The sequence below is a fragment of the Oncorhynchus kisutch genome, linkage group LG16, assembly GCF_002021735.2.
Source record: "Oncorhynchus kisutch isolate 150728-3 linkage group LG16, Okis_V2, whole genome shotgun sequence".
In the NCBI taxonomy this organism is placed as follows: domain Eukaryota; kingdom Metazoa; phylum Chordata; class Actinopteri; order Salmoniformes; family Salmonidae; genus Oncorhynchus; species Oncorhynchus kisutch.
In genome coordinates, this window is record NC_034189.2 from 41,551,053 (window position 1) to 41,575,367 (window position 24,315).

Consider the following 24,315-nt stretch of genomic DNA (forward strand, 5'->3'; position numbering starts at 1 on the left):
GATGTAGAGATGGTGTCAGGTTAAGATGGTGTAGTGTGTATCATCCTCGTAGATACACAGTACACCTAAACACTTATCTACGGCTGACAGCTCTAAGAAATCACACACCAAAGGAGCATTAAGATGCTGTGTGTTATGTACAAATCTCATGAAGCGTGACCTTTCTCCTATTTCTCAGAATCTACCCATCTTAAGTGTTAGTTATTCCCCCAGTGTGTGTGTGTGTGCAAGAGAGAGATTTTCGCCCATCTCTCTGACTTCTCTTTGAACCCTGTTTCACAGCAAAGACCAGGCCTGCGCTGAGTGCAAGTATTCCTTCCTCTCACAGGATCACAGACTGATCCTCTCACTCTAAGGGTACGTGCCAGGCAAACCATTCAAACTCCAAGGTTAAGGTGTGTTCCATCCCAGTTTATAATGCTATTCAGATTATCACATGCTAATCACAAGGGGATTGTCCCCTGCGTGTATGTACCTTAGACTGAGGGGTCTGTCGTGTGACTCCCATGCAAGCCACAGCAGCTGAGTTCTCTCAGTGTGTCTGGACTCTTAAGGAGGAGTCAGTCTGCACGCTGACAGATGTTTGCCATAGCGTCCTGTCAGTGGGTGAAGCAGTGGCTCCCTGAAAGCCTAATCGACCATTAACTGAACATCGCCTGCAGAAGGATGGCTTGCTTTGAAGCACAGGGAAATACTTTCATTAATTTCATCTTGCCCTAGTAAACAATGGAATGTGATCAAATGCTTGCATTGGTAAATGTATTTGATCTAATTTACTAACAAGATAAAGAGAAATATTTGATCCCATAGACAATGATATACAGTGGGGAGAACAAGTATTTGATACACTGCTGATTTTGCAGGTTTTCCTACTTACAAAGCATGCAGAGGTCTAATTTTTTATCATAGGTACACTTCAACTGTGAGAGATGGAAACTAAAACAAAAATCCAGAAAATCACATTGTATGATTTTTAAGTAATTAACTTGCATTTTATTGCATGACATAAGTATTTTATACATCAGAAAAGCAGAACTTAATATTTGGTACAGAGATCATACGTTTCCTGTAGTTCTTGACCAGGTTTGCAGTAGCAGGGATTTTGGCCCACTCCTCCATACAGACCTTCTCCAGATCCTTCAGGTTTCAGGGCTGTCGCTGGGCAATACGGACTTTCAGCTCCCTCCAAAGATTTTCTATTGGGTTCAGGTCTGGAGACTGGCTAGGCCAGTCCAGGACCTTGAGATGCTTCTTACGGAGCCACTCCTTAGTTGCCCTGGCTGTGTGTTTCGGGTCGTTGTCATGCTGGACGACCCAGCCACGACCCATCTTCAATGCTCTTAATGAGGGAAGGAGGTCGTTGGTCAAGATCTCGCAATACATGGACCCATCCATCCTCCCCTCAATACGGTGCAGTCATCCTGTCCCCTTTGCAGAAAAGCATCCCCAAAGAATGATGTTTCCACCTCCATGCTTCACGGTTGGGATGGTGCTCTTGGGGTTGTACTCGTCCTTCTTCTTCCTCCAAACACGGCGAGTGGAGTTTAGACAAAAGCTCTATTTTTGTCTCATCAGACCACATGACCTTCTCCCATTCCTCCTCTGGATCATCCAGATGGTAATTGGCAAACTTCAGACGGGCCTGGACATGCGCTGGCTTGAGCATGGGGACCTTACTTGCGCTGCAGGATTTTAATCCATGACGGCGTATTGTGTTACTAATGGTTTTCTTTGAGACTGTGGTCCCAGCTCTCTTCAGGTCATTGACCAGGTCCTGCCGTGTAGTTCTGGCCTGATCCCTCACCTTCCTCATGATCATTGATGCCCCACGAGGTGAGATCTTGCATGGAGCCCCAGACCGAGGGTGATTGACCGTCATCTTGAACTTCTTCCATTTTCTAATAATTGCACTAACAGTTGTTGCCTTCTCACCAAGCTGCTTGCCTATTGTCCTGTAGCCCATCCCAGCCTTGTGCAGGTCTACAATTTTATCCCTGATGTCCTTACACAGCTCCCTGTTCTTGGCCATTGTGGAGAGGTTGGAGTCTGTTTGATTGAGTGTGTGGACAGGTGTCTTTTATACAGGTAACGAGTTCAAACAGGTGCAGTTAATACAGGTAATGAGTGGAGAACAGGAGGGCTTCTTAAAGAACAACTAACAGGTCTGTGAGAGCCGGAATTCTTACTGGTTGGTAGGTGATCAAATACTTATGTCATGCAATAAAATGCTAATTAATTACATAAAAATCATGCAATGTGATTTTCTGGATTTTTGTTTTAGATTCCATCTCTCACAGTTGAAGTGTATCTATGACAAAAACGACATACCTCTACATGCTTTGTAAGTAGGAAAACCTGCAAAATCGGCAGTGTATCAAATACTTGATCTCCCCACTGTATATATTTACCAACAGACTGGTAGCCAATTAGTGTGTATTAAAAACATATGGTACATTTTGTGGTCCTACGCTTTGCTGGAGGGGATTTCTTTCTTGTAAACAATTTTATTGTGTATATTAATAAATATTTCAGATTGAGGCAGACAACAGGCCTAGAGGTGAGTCTTGTTGTGTCCTGTGTTTTTAATTGACTTTTGGTATACTGTCTGTACACCGCAATAAGAAATAGACCAGGAGCTGTTCCATGTCTACTAGGGACAAGGATAAAGATGGTTTGTCCATAATCTGGAATAGACACTGATACATTTTCACAATGCCACACTAACAAACACATCATTCCTTGATTTGCATTCTGCAGAGAGGGTCAATGAGGTATTCAACACAATAAGAGAGCACATTGTTGCCTTGCCTCCTGTCCCCATCAGCACTGAAGAGAAAGAGAACTGATGGTAATATATCCAATTATTGATTTCACTTATAATGCCTTTAACAGCTCTCCTACCTTCAGCAGAGAGCAGACAAGGACGAGGTTGCAGTATGCCTTAAACGTGGGGGTGTCATCTTGGATGACTGTCATGTTTTGGGAGATTCCTGAGTTTGCGTCTCAAACGGCACCGTGTTCCCTTTATTGTCCTATGGGACCTGGTCAAAAGTAGGGACATTTTTTACTAGTACTAGTCAAAAGTTTGGACACAACTACTCATTCAAGGGTTTTTCTTCATTTTTAAAAAAATTTCTACATTGTAGAATAATAGTGAAGACATCAAAACAATGAAATAACACGTATGGAATCATGTAGTAATCAAAAAAGTGTTAAACAAATATTTGTATTTTTTCAAAGTAGCAACCCTTTTCCTTGATGACAGCTTTGCAAACTCTTGACATTCTCTCAACCAGTTTCATGAGGTTTTCCAACAGACTTGAAGGAGTTCCCACATGCTGAGCACTTGTTGGCTGCTTTTCTTTCACTCTGCGGTCCAACTCATCCCAAACCATCTCAATTGGGTCGAAGTCAGGTGATTGTGGAGGCCTGATGCAGCACCATCAATCTCCTTGATCAAATAGCCCTTACACAGCCTGGATGTGCGTTTTGGGTCATTGCCCTGTTGAAATGACGCAAGTGTGCCTTGAATTCTAGATAAATCACTGACAGTGTCACCAGAAAAGCACCATCACATTCCGTAATTTCAATTAAGACATTAATGAGTGAGCGACGAAGGACAAAGTCAATATAACTATATGTCCAGCACTTTTGAAATGTACAGTGACAGAATGCAAAACATGGGCCGCTCTTACAGTATTTTCCCTGTACACCAAGTCAGATCAAGGGGGCATATAAGCAGACATTGGTGGCGCGGCGGTTTTGTCATCAAAGTCTGTCATTCTCTGATGGCAACTCTGGGGAAAAAAACACACAGCCACTCCATTGAATAGCAGGCTACTGTTACTAATTGCTTTGCACTGCTTGCAGTTAGCCACGGATTCCTTCCAAACAACTCTTTTATGTTCAATGGCCGATGAACACCGATACGTTTTATCTATAATTTCTCTTCATATGACAAGGATTAAAAAGGATGTGCTAGTAGATTGTCGACTTGATTTATGATGATGATTGCTAGCTAAGACTTTGAAAGTAAGACGTTGACATGATCAGTCCAATCAAAGCTACTGTGGATATAATGTGATTTGATGTCATTCTATCTGTGGCCAATGACCTTGAGCCTTCTTGGATGGACGCTTCTAATAGAACTCTAATAGAACTCTAATGTTTCCAAGGGGAAACATTTTTAGAGCTTTAACCTTAGACTTAGGGGTGACGTACTGTCCCATGAGTGACAGAAAACTGAGCCAATCAGGCGCAATACTTTGTATTTTCTGCTGGCTTGCCCCACCACCACAGAAAGCACTGACCTAGGCTGAAACACCTGCATTTTGGAGATGCCTTACTCAAGAAAGCAAAAAAGAAACCATGTTTGTATTTTTACATTTAAAAAAAAGATGTACCCAGGCAGGCAAGTCAGTTAAGAACAAATTCTCATATACAATGACAGCCTACCAGGGAACAGTGGGTTAACTGTCTTGTTCAGGGGCAGAATGACAGATTTTTACCTTGTCAGCTCAGGGATTCGATCCAGCAACCTTACTGGTTACTGGCCCAACGCTCTAACCACTAGGCTACCTGCCACCCCAGATGTGGCTTTATTTATGCAGCTTTAATTAAATCGTTTTTTTATATTGTTATATTGTTTGCAAACAGGTGGGGCCCTGCCCTGAATGACGGGTCGCCACTGGTCTGTTACTTGAACTCTGTGATGCATTTATTTGGGCTGCAATCTGAGGCTGGTAACTAATGAACTTATCCTCTGCAGCAGAGGGTCTTCCTTTCCTGTGGCGATCCTCATAAGAGACAGTTTCTTCACAGCGATTTTGCGACTGCACTTGAAGAAACTTTCAAAGTATTTGACATTTTCTGCATTGACTGACCTTCATGTCTTAAAGTAAGGATGGATTGTCGTTTCTTTTCTCTTATTCGAGCTGTTCTTGCCATAATATGGACTTGGTAAATCTTCTGTATACCATCCCTGCTTTGTCACAACACAACTGATTAGCTCAAACACATTAAGAAGGAAAGAAATTCCACAAATTAACTTTAAACAAGGTACACCTGTTAATTGAAATGCATTCCAGGTGTCTACCTCATGAAGATGGTTGAGAGAATGCCAAGATTGTGCAAATCTGTCATCAAGGCAAAGGGTGGCTACTTTGAATAATCTCAAATCTAAAATATATTTTGATTTGTTTAACACTTTTCATATGATTCCATATGTGTTATTTCATAGATTTGATGTCTTCACTATTACTCTACAAAGTAGAAAATAGTGCAAATAAAGATAAACCCTGGAATGAGTAGGTGTGTCCAAACTTTTGACTGGTACTGGGAAAAGGGTGCAGAATTGGAAAGATTTCAAATCAAATGTACTGCCCCCTACCTGTGTAGAGAGGAATAGTCTCCATGATCTTGGGGCTTCGACAAACTTCAAAGTAAAGTAAGGAAATGAAATTCAAAAGTTTTTTTTTCCTCTCTGTGGGGATGTGTTTTTTCATGTTCAGAAACATCTGTCCTTCCCTTGAGATATTTTGCTCTTTCTGCATGGAAACATGCCCCAGGGGAAAACTTCCTTGAGTTGTGTTCCATAAACATGGTCCCCGATTTGTTGATTGCAGCATCATGATGCAATTTGTTAAGTTACTACTTGGTCTGAAAAAAAGCACACAGGAAAACTATCATTTACTGCCGACTATGTGGAGGAAATATGATATGGAGGTTTTCTGCGTTGTCTTTGAGGACATTCTTCTGTGTTTCTCTGACATCATTGATCAGGCTTGACAAGTTGTTTGACAGTTACAATTCCCACTTTCTGTGTGAAGACATTTGACAGAAAAACATCAGATTATCTCAGTAAGAGAAAGCATAATATCTTAAACGGACACTACTCTAGATGTAGTAATGCTCAGTCACAATTTATTTGGATAGTCCCAAAAAGTCCATTCTCTACAGATGCTAATTTTTTGATTTTTAAAAATTTAACCAGGTAAGTCAGTTAAGAAGAAATTCGTATTTACAATGACGGCCTTTCCCGGCCAAACCCTAACGTGGACAACACTGGGCCAATTGTGCTCCGCCCTATGTGTCTCCCAATCACGGCCTGTTGTGATACAGCCTGGAATCAAACCAGGGTCTGTAGTGATGCCTCTAGCACTGACATGCAGTGCCTTAGACCGCTGCGCCACCCGGGAGCCCTAAACATAGTTCGTTGAAAGTATCTGTTGATTAGCAACTGCCTCAGATGGTTAGGGCTATGTTTAGAATAAGGGTTAGGGTAAGTGTTTAGTTTAGGGCTAGGTTTAGAATAAGGGTTAGGGTAAGGGTTAAGTTTAGGGCTATGTTTAGAATAAGGGTTAGGGTAAGTGTTTAGTTTAGGGCTAGGTTTAGAATAAGGGTTAGGGTAAGGGTTAAGTTTAGGGCTATGTTTAGAATAAGGGTTAGGGTAAGTGTTTAGTTTAGGGCTAGGTTTAGAATAAGGGTTAGGGTAAGGGTTAAGTTTAGGGCTATGTTTAGAATAAGGGTTAGGGTAAGTGTTTTAGTTTAGGGCTAGGTTTAGAATAAGGGTTAGGGTAAGGGTTAAGTTTAGGGATAAGGTTGTGGTTAGTAGATAGTTAGTTGAAGTGTTACTGATAGCTTGTAGAGCGTCTGTAGAGCGTCTGTAGAGCGTCTACAGATGGACTATCCAAATAAAGTGTTACCCATCCAACAAACATATCACCCACACATTGAATGAGAGAGAATGACCGAGTGCTTCTGTTTGGCTGGGTCTTCCTTTTACGACATTCCTGAACCGGCACAAGCAGGTTTTCCTCCAGGGAGGAATGTTTGTTCTCTGGGCCTGTGGGGAGACTCCTGCTTCCACTGCTCCTGATTCTCTTCCCGCTTCTTCTACCCACTGCTTCCCGAAGCTCAGAGAGACATCTGGGACAGAGACGGAGACCATGGCTTTCCACAACCTCTGTCTGCAGGTTCTACTGCTAACGGCATTCCTCTCCTACTGCGCTCACTCAGGTAAAAACCCTTCCGTCACTCACATTCATATTGTACATTTGTGATTGAGTGTACTCACAGACCAATCACATGTCTACTGTAAATTTGCAGGTTGATGCATTCAAATGTCATAGTATGTTGCCACGTGACAAAATTGTTACTTAGAATAGAGATTTTCGAAAAGGGGGCCTGCACGCCTATCTCAATATTTTTCCCATCTCACTCTTTTTCGAAATTGCTGAGATCGGCCAAGACCGGATTTTTTCTTCTCCTTGAGGACAAGTGTGACTCTGATTTTGAAAGAGTTCAGTGGCTATTCTATCCGCCTTGTAGCCACCACCTTGGATGCTCTGTAGGAAGCTTTGATTTTTCAAGCTCACCGGGAGAAAGAATAATGGTTAGAAGAGAGGGAGAAAGAATAATGGTTAGAAGAGAGGGAGAAAAAAAGGAGAAGTAAAACCAAGAGAATAGCAAGAGGGAGGGAGAGTTTAAAAAAAAAAAAAGGGGGGAGATGGATTTAAGTATTTGTATGTGGAGGACAAAAGGAGGTCAAACCAAACCACAGCTCCTGGAGGGAGGATTTCACACCCTCGTGTCACATTGTTTGTCCGTGAATATCACCCTCCTACCGTCTACTGTCTGCTAGCTAGAGGAAGAAGGTCTCTGCTCACTACCTCTCTAACCGGCCATCAGACCACACCCCACTGCATTTAAAGAACTACATTTATACAACACGTCCATGACCCTTTACACTTGTGGGAATGGGCCTGTATGGATAGGGCTACATTGAAATGTTTCTGACAGAATAAATATGCAAATGCCTATGCATAACCATGGTAACAATTGAAAGGGAACCGTTTGGAGATAATGGGAACATGATTAGACCAAAGTTGGGCACACCTGACATAAGACTGAATCCAAACATTACACTGTTGATTTTATGTCCATTTTATTGTACTTTTCCCCATATTTGTTGATATCGAAATCCGAAAATACTCTGGATATATTATGTAACATGATGATAATGTTCCTGGAGAATGTGGGGTAGGTGCAACATAAGACAAAACCATTTAAATGGTTTGAGTGCGAGGTCTAACTGGTTCTTAAGCAATTTCAATGCACTTTTATAATTCAAAGAAGAGTCTTCAATTATATATATATATATTTTTTTTTCGCTGTGCCATTTGAGGAACTACAGCAAGCATAGTTGTAGCTGTTTCGTTTGGAACACAACCCTGCAATCACCCAATTACCGTTGTTGTTTACGCAATCCTCAAACGATCCATTCTAAATCTCAATCTGGGTCAGGTGGGCATGATTTAAAAGTGTGTTCTATTGCCAACATGACTAGCTAAATTATAAAAATAGAATCATTACAGTGTTAGGCTTTCACAAGGCAATTCAGAGAAACAGAATTGTGGTGCGCATTGAAAGGAGTCAAGAGTGCATTCGGTGGGTGAGGTTACAATGGCAAATGTTCTTCAAAATAAACAAACAGGCTCACCGCCCCAAAAACATCCAGCCAACTTGACACAACTGTGGGAAGCATAGGAGTCAACATGGGCCAGCACCTTGTGGAGTCCACGCTCCGACGAATGGAGGCTGTTCTGAGGCCGAAAGGGGGTGTAACTCAATACAAATATGTTGTACGCTCATTAATACAAACTGATGCAATGTTTAGATCAAGTACAATATATCTGCTTTGTCTTTCTTTAACCTCTTTTGTCTGTGCGTCTCCAACAGATGGCGCAGGGGAGAGCAAGCTCCACAGACTACTGAAGAAAAGAGATGGTAATATGGATTATGGCTGTTTTTCACAGCTGAGGCTACACACACACTGACTACACTGAGCCACACTACATCCACATATGTCTGCGTCATACACGCCAGGAAAACAATTCACCTTTTTCACTCGCTTAGTTAAATAAAGGTTCAATAAAAATGTTTTTAAAAAAGAACTTTATCGACAAAACCACCTCAGGCGGTAAACTTTTCACACTTGTCTAGCTTGGAATAGCCCTGTCAAGTTCAGACAGACCTCCACACACGCAGTCCTCTGTGGGATCCGTGTCTGGATTGATAAGTGACAGTTTCAGATGATGATGCCTTTATAAGTCTTATAAATAATCTAAAGACACCCGTTGATATTTATAGAGTGTCGCTGATGCAGCCTTAGGCTCCTCTCCTGTCTGTCCTGGCTGCTGCTAGTCGGTCAGAACCACTCTGTCTCTCAGTCACTGACAGCTCCCCTACTCCCTGCACACTTCCCCCTGCCTCCGACCCTGCTGTGGGCAAACAGGTGTGCTTATTGACGTCTTTACATCCGCAACTTGTCCCTTAACCTCTCCTGCCTGTATTTCCGTAGTGGGCGGAGGTACGGCGCCTGTGGGGGTGGCAATGACCCCCTCCAAGGCCAAAGAGTTCCTGACCTCCCTACGGAGGCCCAAGAGGAACATCTGGGACCGCAGCAGGCCAGATGTGCAGCAATGGATCATGCAGTTTATGCACATGGGTTATGACGAGGCGGTAGGTGCACTGCACACTGCACCCTTCACAATGCACTGCACTCTGCACACACAGATGCTTTACCCATTGGTCAGTAAAACATTCCTACAGTCCTTACAGTAATCCGATCTAGTAAACTACAACTGCAGCTTATACTATCATGTATTATAAACTGGGTGGTTTGAGCCCTGAATGCCGATGGGCTGACAGCCGTGTTATATCAGACCGTATACCACGGGTATGACAGAACATTTATTTTTACTGCTCTAATTACGTTGGTAACCAGTTTATAATACCAATAAGGCACCTCGGTTGTTTGTGGTATCTGACCAATATACCACGGCTAAGGGCTGTATCCAGGCACGACAGAAGAACAGCCGTTATCCATGGTGTATAGGCCATATACCACACCCCCTCATGCCTTATTACTTAAATATACAATTCCATGTGATATTACAAATAACTGACTTACAGGAAGAATGTAGAGCACAGTACAAGCACATTCCTATTATGTTCCTAGTTCCTTGTACCTTTAATCTAATCTGAATTATTTCCCTTTAATATGGTTGTAGAACCTCTGATTATTTTTCCATCCTTGTATAAGTCCCATGGTGGCATTTACAGGAATGATAGGTGAACATATGAAAAGGTCAGTCTTTGTGTTTGCTTCAGTCTCATAGAGGCTGTACAGAGATATGACTTCCCGTCTACAGCAATGTCTTAGCAACACAACGCAACCACTCCGCCATCCAGACAGTTATTTTAGAAAGTGTGTGTGTGTGTGTGTGTGTGACCTCTCTCCACTGTCCAGACAGCTCTATTATAAGGTGTGTGTTGATATTTTTTATAACCGTTAGCAAGGCTGTGTGATTGGGTTAATGTCGGTATCTGTGACACCTGTCTCCAAGCGGGCTCATCAGCTGCCCCCATGTGTGTGTGTGTGTGTGTGTGTGTGTGTGTGTGTCAGTTCATCCCAGCTCCAACATCAGTCGATGAGGGGCCATAATATTATTCTCACATCTGCGGCCATCGTCCAACAGTGACAGACCTGTCCAAACCGTCTCGCCACATAAAGCCCCCTGACTTCAGAAATGCCTAATAGAAAACGTGTCAGTTAATTATTCAAGACGAACGTGAGGTTGCCCTCTAAGGCCAGTCATACTCCAGCTCAGACACACCGTCCAAAACCTCATCTATTTAAACATGTTTACACTGCTTTAGGTTGATTTCCCACTGGTGTCATACATTATATACTCTACCGTTCAAAAGTTTGGGGTCACTTAGAAATGTCCTTGTTTTTGAATGAAAAGCACGTTTTTTTGTCCATTAAAATAACATCAAATTGATCAGAAATACAGTGTAGACATTATTAATGTTGTAAATTACTATTGTAGCTGGAAACGGCAGATTTTTTCATGGAATATCTACTACATACAGCTAATCCAAATTTAGAATTTTTAAAGGCTAATTGATCATTAGAAAACCCTTTTGTAATTATGTTAGCACAGATGAAAACCGTTGTTTTGATTAAAGAAGCAATAAAACTGGCATTCTTTAGACTAGTTGAGTATCTGGAGCATCAGCATTTGGGGGCTCGATTACAGGCTCAAAATGTCCAGAAACAAAGTAATTTCTTCTGAAACTTGTCAGTCTATTCTTGTTCTGAGAAATGTGAGAAATTGCCAAGAAACTGAAGATCTCGTACAACGTTGTGTACTATTCCCTTCACAGAACAGCGCAAACTGGCTCTAACCAGAATAGAAAGAAGAGTGGGAGGCCCCGGTGCACAACTGAGCAAGAGGACAAGTACATTAGAGTGTCTAGTTTGAGAAACAGGCGCCTCACAAATCCTCAACTGGCAGCTTCATTAAATAGTACCCACAAAACACCAGTCTCAACGTCAAGAGGCGACTGAGAAAAAGCCATATCTCAGACTGGCCAATAAAAATAAAAGATTAAGATGGCCAAGAGTACACAGACACTGGACAGAGGAACTCTGCCTAGAAGGCCAGCATCCCGGAGTCTCCTCTTCACTGTTGACGTTGAGTACTATTTAATGAAGCTGACAGTTGAAGACTTATGAGGCGTCTAGCACAACATGCCATTGGAACACAGGAGTGATGGTTGCTGATAATGGGCCTCTGTACACCTATCTAGATATTCCATTAAAAATCTGTCGTTTCCAGCTACAATAGCCATTTACAACATTAACAATGTCTACACTGTATTTCTGATCAATTTAATGTAATTTTAATGGATAAAACATATGCTGTTATTTCAAAAACAAGGATATATCTAAGTGACCCCAAACTTTTGAACGGTAGTGTGTGTATATATATATATATATATGTGTGTGTGTGTGTATATGTGTGTATATATATATATATATATATATATATATATATATGAAAATGCACTCAATGTACTGCAAGTCACTTTGGATCAAAGCATCTGCTATGATATTATTTCATTGTATCTCCAGTTGTCCTTGAGATGGATCTCTCCAACTACAGCTGTCACACATATACACACACGACCTCTTCTAATACCTTGTCTATTCACTCTCATTCAAACAAGTTCACGAGTCTTCTAGCTTGATTTCATTAACGTTTAATCTCTTGCTGTCTATCCATCCCACAGAGGCTTGAGACTGACCTGTCCTACTGGATGGACCTGGCCCGGTCGTCAGACCAAGGTCGCCAGCACCATTATGACGAGAACGCTCCCATCGGGCCCCAAGACCCCGATTCCTACAGACACGGCGCCAATGTCAATTATGACTACTATTAATTGGCCCACTGTGATTTACTCAGCTTCTCTGTCTCAACATAAAAATCACATGAGCGTAAAGGGATAGTTCTGCTATTTTACATATTAAGATATGTGCTCCCTTCCTGAAGACTACTTCAAAGGAAGGAAACAAATATGTTATGTAAAATCGCTGAACTGTCCCAATCACATAAGTGCTTCCCTCTTCTGCCTTCTGCAACGTATCCCTCTGATGCTATTCTGCACACCTACAGTAATGTAGCCTTCTCTGTAATGCAAGAAATGGAGCTAAGACATGCCTGTCCCTGACTATGGATTGGGTTTCACTGTCTCTACATTGTATCCTTTGCTGTCTGGGAGATTGAGACCTGCTGATGTACATGCTGTGATGGGACCCACAATGCATTGGGTTGATCTGTCTGAATAACTAAATAAAGACAGTCAAAACCTTTAATAATTCATGACTCTTGTACATGTTGTGTCCAGTGTGTGGTGAGCCAGCAGACTGTACAGATACAGGCAGTACCTCAACCAGCCTGTTGATTGGATGCCAATCTATCACAAAACATTGTGGTGACATAATGGCAAACGGGGGGGGGGCGACACAGCAAGCTGAGGAGACGGCAGCACCAACCACAGTCAACAGTTTAATGGAAGAAAAAGAGAAGAGAAACTAGGGAGTGAGTGCTAATCCCTAACCTGTGGTTTTTCCCACTGAGTTAGTGCTATCCGGGATCCTTGGGATGTCCCTACCCTAAACCCTAACACAACCCTAACCTTAACCCTTACCGTAACCATTTAACATGTCAACTTCATTGTTGAGTTGGGACCTCCCAAGGTTCCCAGATAGCACTGACCGATTGGGACGGTTTCTGCTACTATCGTGTAATTAAAGTGTGTTGTGTTTGAGTTGTTTGAGTTGCTCCCTGTGATAGGGCTGCCTTATACAACTGTCAAACAGGGGGGGGGGGCACGACTTTGTAGACAAGCAGCAGTATGGACCGGGAGTAAAGTTCTGAGCCGTATGTTATTGCTTTCAGATCCCTAGCTTACATCTCATAAGTTATCCTAACCTGCTACGAAAAGTCATTTCTGAAATAAGCTGTATACCATCTTGTCAAAACTACATCTCTGTCAACACTACACCACTCCCTGCTCACCACATGGACAGAAGCCAGAATATTTCTTCTGAGAATAGCTACACTCACACATCACTGTTTCCCATCTTTCTAATTCACACAAATCAGCCTTATCGCACGCAGCCAGTTAGATTTCCTGCCCCTAATTGATAACACAAATAAGTTGATCTGTCAAAGATTTGAATAATAATGTACATGTGGGTGATAACATCCATACTAATTTCAATGTTTTGATTCCATAAAACACCATAGTGTCACGTCCACTTATCGCACATGTCCTTGTTGGAATGAGCAACATGCGTCTCTGATCCTGCTCCATTCTGCTCCGTGCTGTGTTATTCAGATGTTGTCCAGAGAGGGGCGCTAGAAATCACACATATGCGAGATGAGGCCACGTCCAACTGGGAATTATGTTCACAGAGAAACGTTTAGTCTAGTGTGGAAATGTACGTTGTTTACCATGCATTTGATCAGTTAAGGAAAGTAATTGAGCGCAAATATTTACTTTCTCGTATGGTTTGGCTGTGAAGTATTAGTTTAGATGGTAAAGTCTGCATTATTTGGATAAACATACAGATGCCCCAACAGATAAAGGCTATACAAACCACAAGGAAAGACATCATGTGACCAACAAATCAAGGACACCATAATTAGAGTTATTTGTGGCCATCATAAAAACCCATGAGTAACTGCATTCAGCAGGTCTACTCCCTTCCCATAGACTTTTTAGGTTGTTTTCCCCCTGTCCCTCTGAATCAAATCCAATTTGATTGGTCTCATACACATATTTAGCAGATGTTATTGAGGGTTTAGCTAAATGCTTGTGTCTTAGCTCCAGCAGTGCAGTAATATCTAACAATTCACAACAGTACACACATACCTACAAGTAAAATAATGAAGAAATATTAGGAGGACACAGGATCTCTCTATCATTGTTATTCTACTCTACACAGGCCATCAATAGATCACTATGGATTCTCTCAGGAGGCTAAGTCACCCAATATGAGAGAAGATGATTAAATATGCATAATAGAGAATAAAGAAAAAGTTCAATTAGGTTAGTGATGATGTCACCTCCAAGAGTATGTCTCAAATGGCACCCTATTCCCCCCATAGAGCTCTGGTCAAGAGTAGTACAATATAAAGAGAATAGGGTGTCATTTGGGATGCACACTTGTGCTTTTTGAGAGGGCAACAAGAGAGCCATGGTCCCTCTCTGTGGAATGCTTAAGGGGGTCTTGTGGGCTGGAAGCTGATGTGTTTTTCGTTGCGTAATGGCTCTGGTTACTAGGTGTCAAAGTGCTTGGGCAGCGAGAGACATCTCATCCCTCAGGGCTGTTTGGAGCCCAGGAACCGCAAGTAGACACTATGCCGTGGGTCAATGTCATTTTCCTTTGTCCATTTTCTGCCTTCAAAAAAACTAAACACATCTCTGATGTTGTAGTATATAAAATACTATTATTTTTCTATACCTTCTGACCATGAAACCTCAACCATACATTGATTGCTTTTCTTTCTAGATACAATGGACAGTTCTGAGAAATGTTAATTAAATAGTTTTAGACTATTATGGCTGTCAGAGGAGAACATTCAGGCTATTATCTGGGGGTTCTGGGAATTGTCTCTTTTCTTCCCCTGCCCTTACACATCTGTCCATGTGCATATATATGAACCTACACTAATGGCTCACACACACACACCTTATCCTCCGCACAGTGCAGATCCAATAACCTATTACCATGCTGCCGGGATAAATCAATCAAATTGTATTTATAAACCGACACTGAGGTTTGCAATATTTCACACAAACATTTCCAAGTTGAAGGATTTATATGCACATCAAATCAAATCAAATGTATTTATATAGCCCTTCGTACATCAGCTGATATCTCAAAGTGCTGTACAGAAATCCAGCCTAAAACCCCAAACAGCAAGCAATGCAGGTGTAGAAGCACGGTGGCTAGGAAAAACTCCCTAGAAAGACCAAAACCTAGGAAGAAACCTAGAGAGGAACCAGGCTATGTGGGGTGGCCAGTCCTCTTCTGGCTGTGCCGGGTGGAGATTATAACAGAACATTTGCAAGATGTTCAAATGTTCATAAATTACCAGCATGGTCGAATAATAATAAGGCAGAACAGTTGAAACTGGAGCAGCAGCACGGCCAGGTGGACTGGGGACAGCAAGGAGTCATCATGTCAGGTCGTCCTGGGGCACACACCCCGACACATAAACTACTGCAGCATAAATACTGGAGGCTGAGACAGGAGGGGGGCTAGGAAGAGGCATTGGCGTTCATCAACGTTTATGGGTCACAGACACAGTTTAACAGATGTTAGAGCGGGTGCAACGAAATGCTTACGTTACTAGCTCCTAACAATAAAATTACAATTTAAAAAAATAGTAATAATCTAGATACATCACAACGAATCCACTTAAACTAAATAACACTTTAACAGTAATCCACATGCAATCTATACGTGCAGTACAAAGTGTAACTACAGTATAATGCAATGTACAGTAGTAGAAATTACAATGAGCTTTGTCGAGAATACAGTATTTAAATACACAGTACATGGCAAACTGTAGCACCAGATTCAGCTCATCAAGGTGCTTGTTGATTAGTTGAATCAGGTATGTTAGTGCTAGGTGAAAATACAAGCCTTCATCCCTGTGGGTACCCACTACCAGGATCAGATGTAACATATATGCAGGGAGTCAGGGAACAGAAAGTGAATTTAATAATAATCATCCTGTTAATACTAAACCGAAGCCGCATACTAAACGTAACCAAAAACCAATGCTGCCTGATGACTGAGACTTACTGAGGGATATATGAAGGGAGAGTAATCAGGGTGGGGATGAAGTCCAGGTGTGCGTAACGATGGGGAGCAGGTGTGCGTAACGATGGGGAGCAGGTGTGCGTAACGATGGGGAAGCAGGTGTGCTCAATTTAGATTTCCAGGACCGGTTGTTCGTACACCAGTGACTTTGAGCGCCGGAAGGGTGAAGTGGGCATAGAGGTGACACCAGAATTGGAATGCATGCAACTGGAAACCTGCTATAAAAAAGAATGAGAGACTCCAAGGAGAATATATTGCCTTGAAGCTAGAATCCTTAATTGAAAAAATAACAAAGTACGTCCCTGTCTCTATTTTAGTAAAAAGCAGAGGGATGGGCCTGGAGAAACATAACCACTCTCAAATTCATAGAGAAAGCTTGGGATGCAAGGACTGACGAATCATGATATTTACATTTTAGTTATAACCATGTTTTTATGCTATACAGTGTTGTTTGCAAACATTGGAGTAAAACAAGCTTGTATTTTGGGTTCTGATGGGGTATGAGAGTTGAACTAAGCTCATTAGTCATTTGTTATATTCTTTGACAATCAATGGGTATATATCATTACTTTATAACTAAAAGAATTGATGTAGCAACTAAGGATTATAGGTTTAAAAAATGGCATGTTGACTATTATTTAATCAACAACCTTGGATGCATGCCTCTGGGACACTATACAACACAGCAAACAGCTCAGCCCATCAGCACAACATAACATTAATTTAATTGATCTGTGTTTGTTTATCAGCACTTTGCTTAGTGGAGGATGTGTATTCTATGGCCATAGGCTACAGAGCGAAACAGAGGGCTCAATAACTCTCCCTCTCATGAGAAGAGGACTAAGAGGCAGGTGTTGTAGATAAATACTAGCAAGACACTTGGAGACTGGAGTGTTTAATTACTCGGTGGAATATAGGGTCTAACATGTCATTTTACATTCATTTTGAAACGAGCCATCGGAATATAGGATTACTTGTTAGACCCTATCTTTATTTTCAAACAATCCATCATATTATAGATTTATGTGAAGAAATTGAAGAAGCGGTAGAAATGTGGTGGTCAATGGAATGTTATATCGTATTTGTGTTCTATCGATTCCCGGTGCATTTCATGTTTTCATATGTATGACGCATCAAACTGGCTGTATTTCTGCCGGCTTGCATGGCGAATAGCTCAAAGATGCACAAATACGATGTAACATTCAAAATGGGTGAATCTTTACTTTAACTAAGTCGATTAGTGTTGATGAAACTGATGCCACACACGCTGAGACACACACACACATTTTTATGATGCACTAATTAAAGACAATATAGTTGTGAGTGTCACTGACATGCTTCCTGTAATTTATTTTTAAAAAATTGAATACTGGTATACGTGTTTTTCTATCAAGGATAATGGAAGTAGGCCCCAGGTTCAGTCAATGTAGATGTGTTTGAAAATGTATGTCATTCAAGGCTTGTTTGATTCCAGCACAGCTTGCGAACAACCTAAACACATCCTCTCTGCACCACCTGCTATGAAGTAAAACCCCTTTGGGGTGAGAATCTGGCACCTCAAACAGACAAATTAGAACAACTACAGTAGGACCTCCATTGACAGATAACCCCCCATGGTAGAGGATGCATGCAGATTAAAAAAATTAGATATTTTCAAATGATCCCATCTCCTCTAGATTATTCCACTTAGAAAAATGAGAATAGCTCAAATTGAAGTGTGTTATTTATGATGGTCCAGATAGATGGTTCCAATGCATTATCCTAATCCACACAGGACAGGCAGAACTTGATGAAAGCACTTCCCTGAAGCTGCAGGTGACATGGTCACATGACACTGGAGAATAATCAGCAAAGATCAGTGTTGCTTATTGACATGTGAGATGAGGAAAATGGGAAGTGGATATGATGTTTCTGTCATGTCTCGTCAGACAGACCTAGTTCTACAACGATCCCTCAGCCTCTGTCACAGTCTTTCATCCTAAATGGCACAAACGTTTACTGAAAACAATCACTTTCATCACAAACTTGTGTCTTCAGACATGACTCAAAAGATCTAGCCTACATACTGTATGTCTGCATGAAAGGTCTACTCGAACTAAATCACCCTCTGCCCTCTAGGACCTTAAGACAGAAGCCAGGCCGGGGCTGGTTAGAAGCCAAAGAGGAAACAGAAGAAATTTAAATGTCCTCTCTCTTTTCACATCCAGTATTCATCCAGTATTCCCCTGGGCTCACACCAAAGCCTCTCTGTGTGATTGACAAGACATGTTCCAACCCCTCAGAGAGATTACTTGTCATGTCTGGCTTTTATACAGTATGCACTGAAGACCGGCCACTAAATTACTGACAGGGATGGAGGAGGACAGTCTCGTACGTATACATTGACTCACAGGGAATTTTAAATGACCCTCCAGAATTATTTTAGAATGACAAAATGCGACCTTTCAATCCATAGAGGGAAATGATAGAGGATAAGTTTTCTAATGTAATCTAAAACAAAATCATAAAAAAATTATGGTCACACAGGTCCTCTACTGGTCCGTCTTGAGGTTTGTTTGCACACCAGAGCGTTGGGGACAGTTGTAGTGTGAGCGACTTTGTCTTATAGCTGAAGGGCAACCCAGTGCCATGCCTAGCTACCACCTCAGCGTTTAATGAACTTATTCTGACTCCCCGGCCTCCTGATGCCATCTCTGTACATGGCATATGCTGTGAACATATTTCACTTAGATGCTCTGGGCGGAATACAGACATGGAAACCAAACAGAGGTAACTGGAATATGAGGCATACATCTATTCAAGTGACACGAACGTTCTTTCGTTATTCAGGCAGGGTAGCCTAGTGGTTAGAGCGTTGGACTAGTAACCGAAAGGTTGCAAGTTTGAATCCCCGAGCTGACAAGGTACAAATCTGTCGTTCTGCCCCTGAACAGGCAGTTAACACACTGTTCCTAGGCCGTCTTTGAAAATAAGAATTTGTTCTTAACTGACTTGCCTAGTAAAATTAAAATTCATTCTTTAAATAAAATATTGTATTTATGGTATCTCTTAAAAATATACCATATAAAATGTAATTTATCAGAAGCAATATGAAGTTTGTCCCAACAATATAAAATATAATTTATCAGAAGCAATATGAAGTATGTCCCAACAAAGTTGTCTTTTGCATGATGTGTGATATCTTATGTTATAGTCTTGTTCAGTCGATCACGAAGACAATAACAATGGGAACCTTTTAAAATGAGGTATCAGACTCATTTCACAGAAAAGGGATTGATGTTTTGAAATTCGGGAAAACCAAATAAATTTGAAGTCCTGATGGGTTTTTGCTTCAGAAAGGTAATGTCACGACTTCCGCCAAAGTCGGTTCCTCTCCTTGTTCAGGCGACGTTCGGCGGTCGACGTCTCCGGGCTTCTAGCCATCGCCGATCCACCTTTCATTTTCCATTTGTTTTGTCTTGTCTTCCTGCACACCTGGTTTACATCTCCTACTAATTAGCATTTGTATTTAGCCCTCTGTTCCCTCCATGTCTGTGTGGGGTATTGTTTATTCTCAAGATTGGTACACGGCCGTCTGGTTTGTGCCAAGTTTTGTTTTATACCCGTGCTTTGTGTACTTTGTACTTGGGTTTTGTACTTTGTGCTGCCTCACTTGTTCTTTGGGCAGTTGTGTTCTGACATGGTTGCCTAAGTAAAGTGCTTTGTCCATTCATCTCTGCTCTCCTGCGTCTGACTTGAGTCATCTTGATGAGACAGAGTGTCACTCTTTTGTATCCAAATGATGAGAATTTAAAACCAACTATTAAACAATAGACAGATTTGTCTGAAACATTTGATAGCACCCTCACTGTTAACTTTCTTTCTGCTTCACCAAATACCTTTTAAATGCACTAGCAAACCTCAAATGACAAGATGTTCAAACACGGCATTGAGATCCTGAGTGGCGCAGCGGTCTAAGCCACTGCATCTCAGGGCTAGAGGTGTCACTACAGACCCTGGTTCGATTTCGGGCTGTATCACAACCGGCCGTGATTGGGAGTTCCATAGGGAGGCGCACAATTGGCGCAGCGTTGTCCCGGGTTAGGATTTGTCCTTGATAGGCCATCATTGTAAACTGGCTTGCCTAGTTAAATAAAAATTAAATATTCAATTGTCCTTAACCCAATGAGTCCCCCCACGACACCAGCACGTTTTTGACTTCTAATTCATTTTAAACATTGTGCGTTTGAGCAGACTTCTGGGTTGTAACATTTGATTGGTCTGTTTCTTCCGCATCCGTTGGTCCCATTGGTCTGTCAAGAGCTAGAGCTCTGTTTGTGAGACAAAGGCAGATGCTTGAAGGGGTCCGGTGCCAGGTCTTTTTACAGAAACGTCTATAGAGTCTGAATCATTTCAACCTTTAGTAGTTTGTAGCCATCTATGAAAAGCTGAGACTCTCACGAACACGCACATGGTTGCTCTGACACTTCTACCTAGAAGATAATAGTAAAGCCCAGGACATAGTATCTATCATACTGTAATAAGCTTACATTGTTGCGGTCACCAGCTCAACTCAACAGTTGTCACTGACTAGTTGGATATTAATTTCCCACTGAGAAAACCATTTTTGTACTTACAGCATTAATCAATTCCTTCTTATCGTTTTTAAAAATTGACATTTGTCAATAAAACTCACGATTGCAACTGTTTATGTCAATTAGTTTTATGTTCTAATTGTAGCCCTGGTTATTCTGAAAATAAAATGTCCAAACATTTAATTGTGAGTCTAAATATATGGGCTGGACATGGAGATGTGATTTTTTCCGGGGTCTCGGGACTGATGGGGTTAAATAATCCTCACACTTCAGGTCTTGGTGGGGTGTACAAAGTGCTCTCATCACCTCCCAGCAGAAATGAACCCTTTCCGCTTTGTCTGAGACGTCATAGATCGGCTCATAAGTCATTCCAGGTCACAGTACATCCAAATAGTTGCCCTTGATTACCCCTGTGTCCTCAACTATCTTTCCTATCGTCGTCATTATTCTCTTTCAGGCTCTATACAGGTCCCTGCAGCACTCTAACAACCATTTACATGCAAAGTGCAACACTTCTAACACCCTCCCACACCACCTCTCTCTCCACCACACTTTTAAACTGTCTTGTTGTTTTGACAGGATTATACAATAAAACTAACAATAAAGTATCATGTTAATAATGTTCAGTAAATTGTTGTAAATGACAATGCACTCTGGGTGATTTTAGGCGTAAACAGTAAATTATAATGTAAATTCCAAAGAAACGTTGGTTTAACAGTACATTACTGTAACTGCAGGGCATTGTTGGATTGGCTACTGGCAACTTTTTCAAACAATTCTGAGTAATAGGATTGAGAGACATCTGGATATTACGCTGTGATGAAAAACTGTGATCTACATGGTACATTTTTACATTTATCAACAGTAAAATACTGTGAAGCACTGCAGTATACTCCAGCATACTGTGAATGATGATGCGTTGTGGGAAAATGTTGTTGGCAGTGAAATAATTGCTGTATTTCAAAAAGGTACTTTAATTCTACCCCACAGAATACAGTACTGTACCATATTTTTGGAGCGCCAAAAACCGCTTGACCACACTGTAAAAACTGTAACTTGTTTTTACGGTAACTTATTGGCAGCCTGTAAGTTACTGTTACCGCTAATTCCAAAGAAATTGGTTTAAGATATGTTGATTTTGTGGCTATAATAAGTTATTTTGTGGTTGTTTCTGGCTCATTAACCTATTTTAATGAGCCAGAAAGAAGCTACATTTGTGCTACCATTAGTGAGAGTGCTGAACCAATTGAACTGATATGCAGTAGAACTGCCCCAACAATTAAATGCGTATTGGGGACAGATTGAAGTGGCAGCAAGTCTCAAACCTTTAATGGTTGAGTATTTGCCATGTCCTTTGCCCTGTAGTCACCTCCAGTTTGGAATACCAAAATGTGGTATTTTATAGCCATTTTAGAGGCCTTAGCAAAGGCTTCCAAACTGGCATTCATTGATATTCTGTAATATGTAAACACATTACCTAGCAGTCAACCTGCTTTCACCAATCCCATGCAATTACGGTAAAATACTGTAAAACACAAACCCCATCTGCCCTTATTGAGTTTAATTCATCCATTCTTTACAACTACCATAATACAATTACAATAATGCACTGTACTGTTTTATGGTAAAAAATAAATATCACAGTAACACTATTGGATACCCTAAAATACGGTATGGTAACATACTGTATGGGTTTATTTTCTGCATATGCATCTTTCTTCCCACAACAGTCAGGAAGTTAAAACTTGGTCGCAAATGTCACCAGAGATCCTGTTTATGTCTCTATTTTGGTTTGGTCAGGGTGTGAGTTGGGGTGGGTATTCTATGTTCTAATATTTCTATTTCTATGTTTTGCCGGGTAGGGTTCTCAATCAGGGACAGCTGTCTATCGTTGTCTCTGTTTGAGAACCATACTTGGGTAGCCTTTTTTCCCACCTGTCTTTGTGGGAAGTCGACTTTGTTTATGGCACATAGCCTTAAGCTTCACGGTTTGTTTTTTGTAGTGTTTACTGTTTTGTTCGGCATCTTTTTCTAATAAAGAGAACATGTATGCTCATCACACTGCACCTTGGTCCAGTTCTTTCAATGGCCGTGACAGCAAATGGGTCTTCGAAATGGGTCGCAGAACTGAAAAAGTGTGCGCAAGAAAGGAGGCCTACAAACCTGACTCAGTTACACCAGCTCTGTCAGGAGGAATGGGGCAAAATTCATTGAACTTATTGTGGGAAGCTTGTGGAAGGCTACCCGAAACATTTGACCCAAGTTAAACAATTTAAAGGCAATGCTACCAAATACTAATTGAGTGTATGTAAACTTCTGACCCACTGGGAATGTGATGAAAGAAATAAAAGCTGAAATAAATCATTCTCTCTACTATTTTTCTGACATTTGACATTCTTAAAATAAAGTGGTGATCCTAACTGAACTAAGACAGGGAATTCTAAATATGTTTACATGTCAAGAATTGTGAAAAACTGAGTTAAATGTATTTGGCTAAGGTGTGTGTAAACTTCTGACTTCAACTGTACATAGACATGGAATCACTTGCCACTTTAATAATGTAACACTTTATGTACACTTTAATGTAATCACTTTAATCATTTTTACATACGGCTTTACTTATCTCGTGTGTATATACTGTATTCTATTCTGCTGTATTTTGGTCAATGCCACGCTGACATTGCTCGTCCTAGTATTTAGATATTTCTTAATTCCATTCTTTTACTTTTAGATGTGTGTGTATTGTTAGATACTACTGCACTATTGGAGCTAGGAACACAAGCATTTCGCTACACCCGCAATAACATCCGCTAAATATGTGTATGTGACCAATAAAAGCTGATTTGATTTTAGAAACATCTCATGGATGATCAATGGAAGCAGGATGCGCCTGAGCTCAATTTCGAGTCTCATAGCAAAGGGTCTGAATATGTATGTAAATAAGGCATTTCTGTTTTTTATACATTTGCAAACATTTCTACTAACCTGTTTTCACTTTGCCATTACGGTGTATTGTGTTTAGATTGATGAGGAAAACCATAAATCTGTTCCATTTTTTTCTGTAATGTAACAAGATGTAGAAAAAGTGACTGGGTCTGAATACTTTCCAAATGCACTGTATCATGAGACTGACCCTCTTCTTCTTCTTCTCTCTCCTCAGTGGCACCACCACACATTGAACAAGGGCTCCTTCAGCTTTATTACAGATAACTGGCAGACAAGACATGAACTAGTCTTCCCCCTGATGGTAATAAGACCCACACAACTCCCCAGCCTGTGTTCCTCTCTCATTGCTGCTGGAGCAACTAGTCTTAATGTGAGACTGTCTGGCTTCGTGTGTTCAACCACATGCTGCTAATGCCGCTTGGACCCTGAAACTGTTTCAAAACCCAGAAGAAATATGAAAGTACTGTTTCAGGTCTTCTTGCTTTCAGACTCTCAACTCTGGAGAGGTTAGGTTAGCATTGCTGCAGCGGCAAGGATGTGTATGCA

General features: G+C 41.2%; 1 protein-coding gene across 1 annotated transcript; it reads left to right on the forward strand.

The window, feature by feature from the left end:
- Positions 1-6,792: 6,792 nt before the first annotated feature.
- Positions 6,793-12,722, forward strand: LOC109878160 (augurin-A-like). Its single transcript, XM_020470378.2, has 4 exons — positions 6,793-7,017; positions 8,740-8,787; positions 9,362-9,522; positions 12,142-12,722. The coding sequence occupies exons 1-4, from the start codon at positions 6,828-6,830 to the stop codon at positions 12,289-12,291; spliced, it is 549 nt and encodes a 182-aa protein (XP_020325967.2). The 5' UTR covers positions 6,793-6,827; the 3' UTR covers positions 12,292-12,722.
- The last annotated feature ends 11,593 nt before the right edge of the window (positions 12,723-24,315 follow it).

Bases quoted from the DNA above. Each gene is read 5' to 3' on its own strand.
- LOC109878160 (XM_020470378.2), top strand. From the start codon at position 6,828: ATGTTTGTTCTCTGGGCCTGTGGGGAGACTCCTGCTTCCACTGCTCCT. The intron at 7,018-8,739 runs GTAAAAACCCTT...CGTCTCCAACAG, and splicing joins CTCCTACTGCGCTCACTCAG to ATGGCGCAGGGGAGAGCAAG. The intron at 9,523-12,141 runs GTAGGTGCACTG...TCCATCCCACAG, and splicing joins ACATGGGTTATGACGAGGCG to AGGCTTGAGACTGACCTGTC.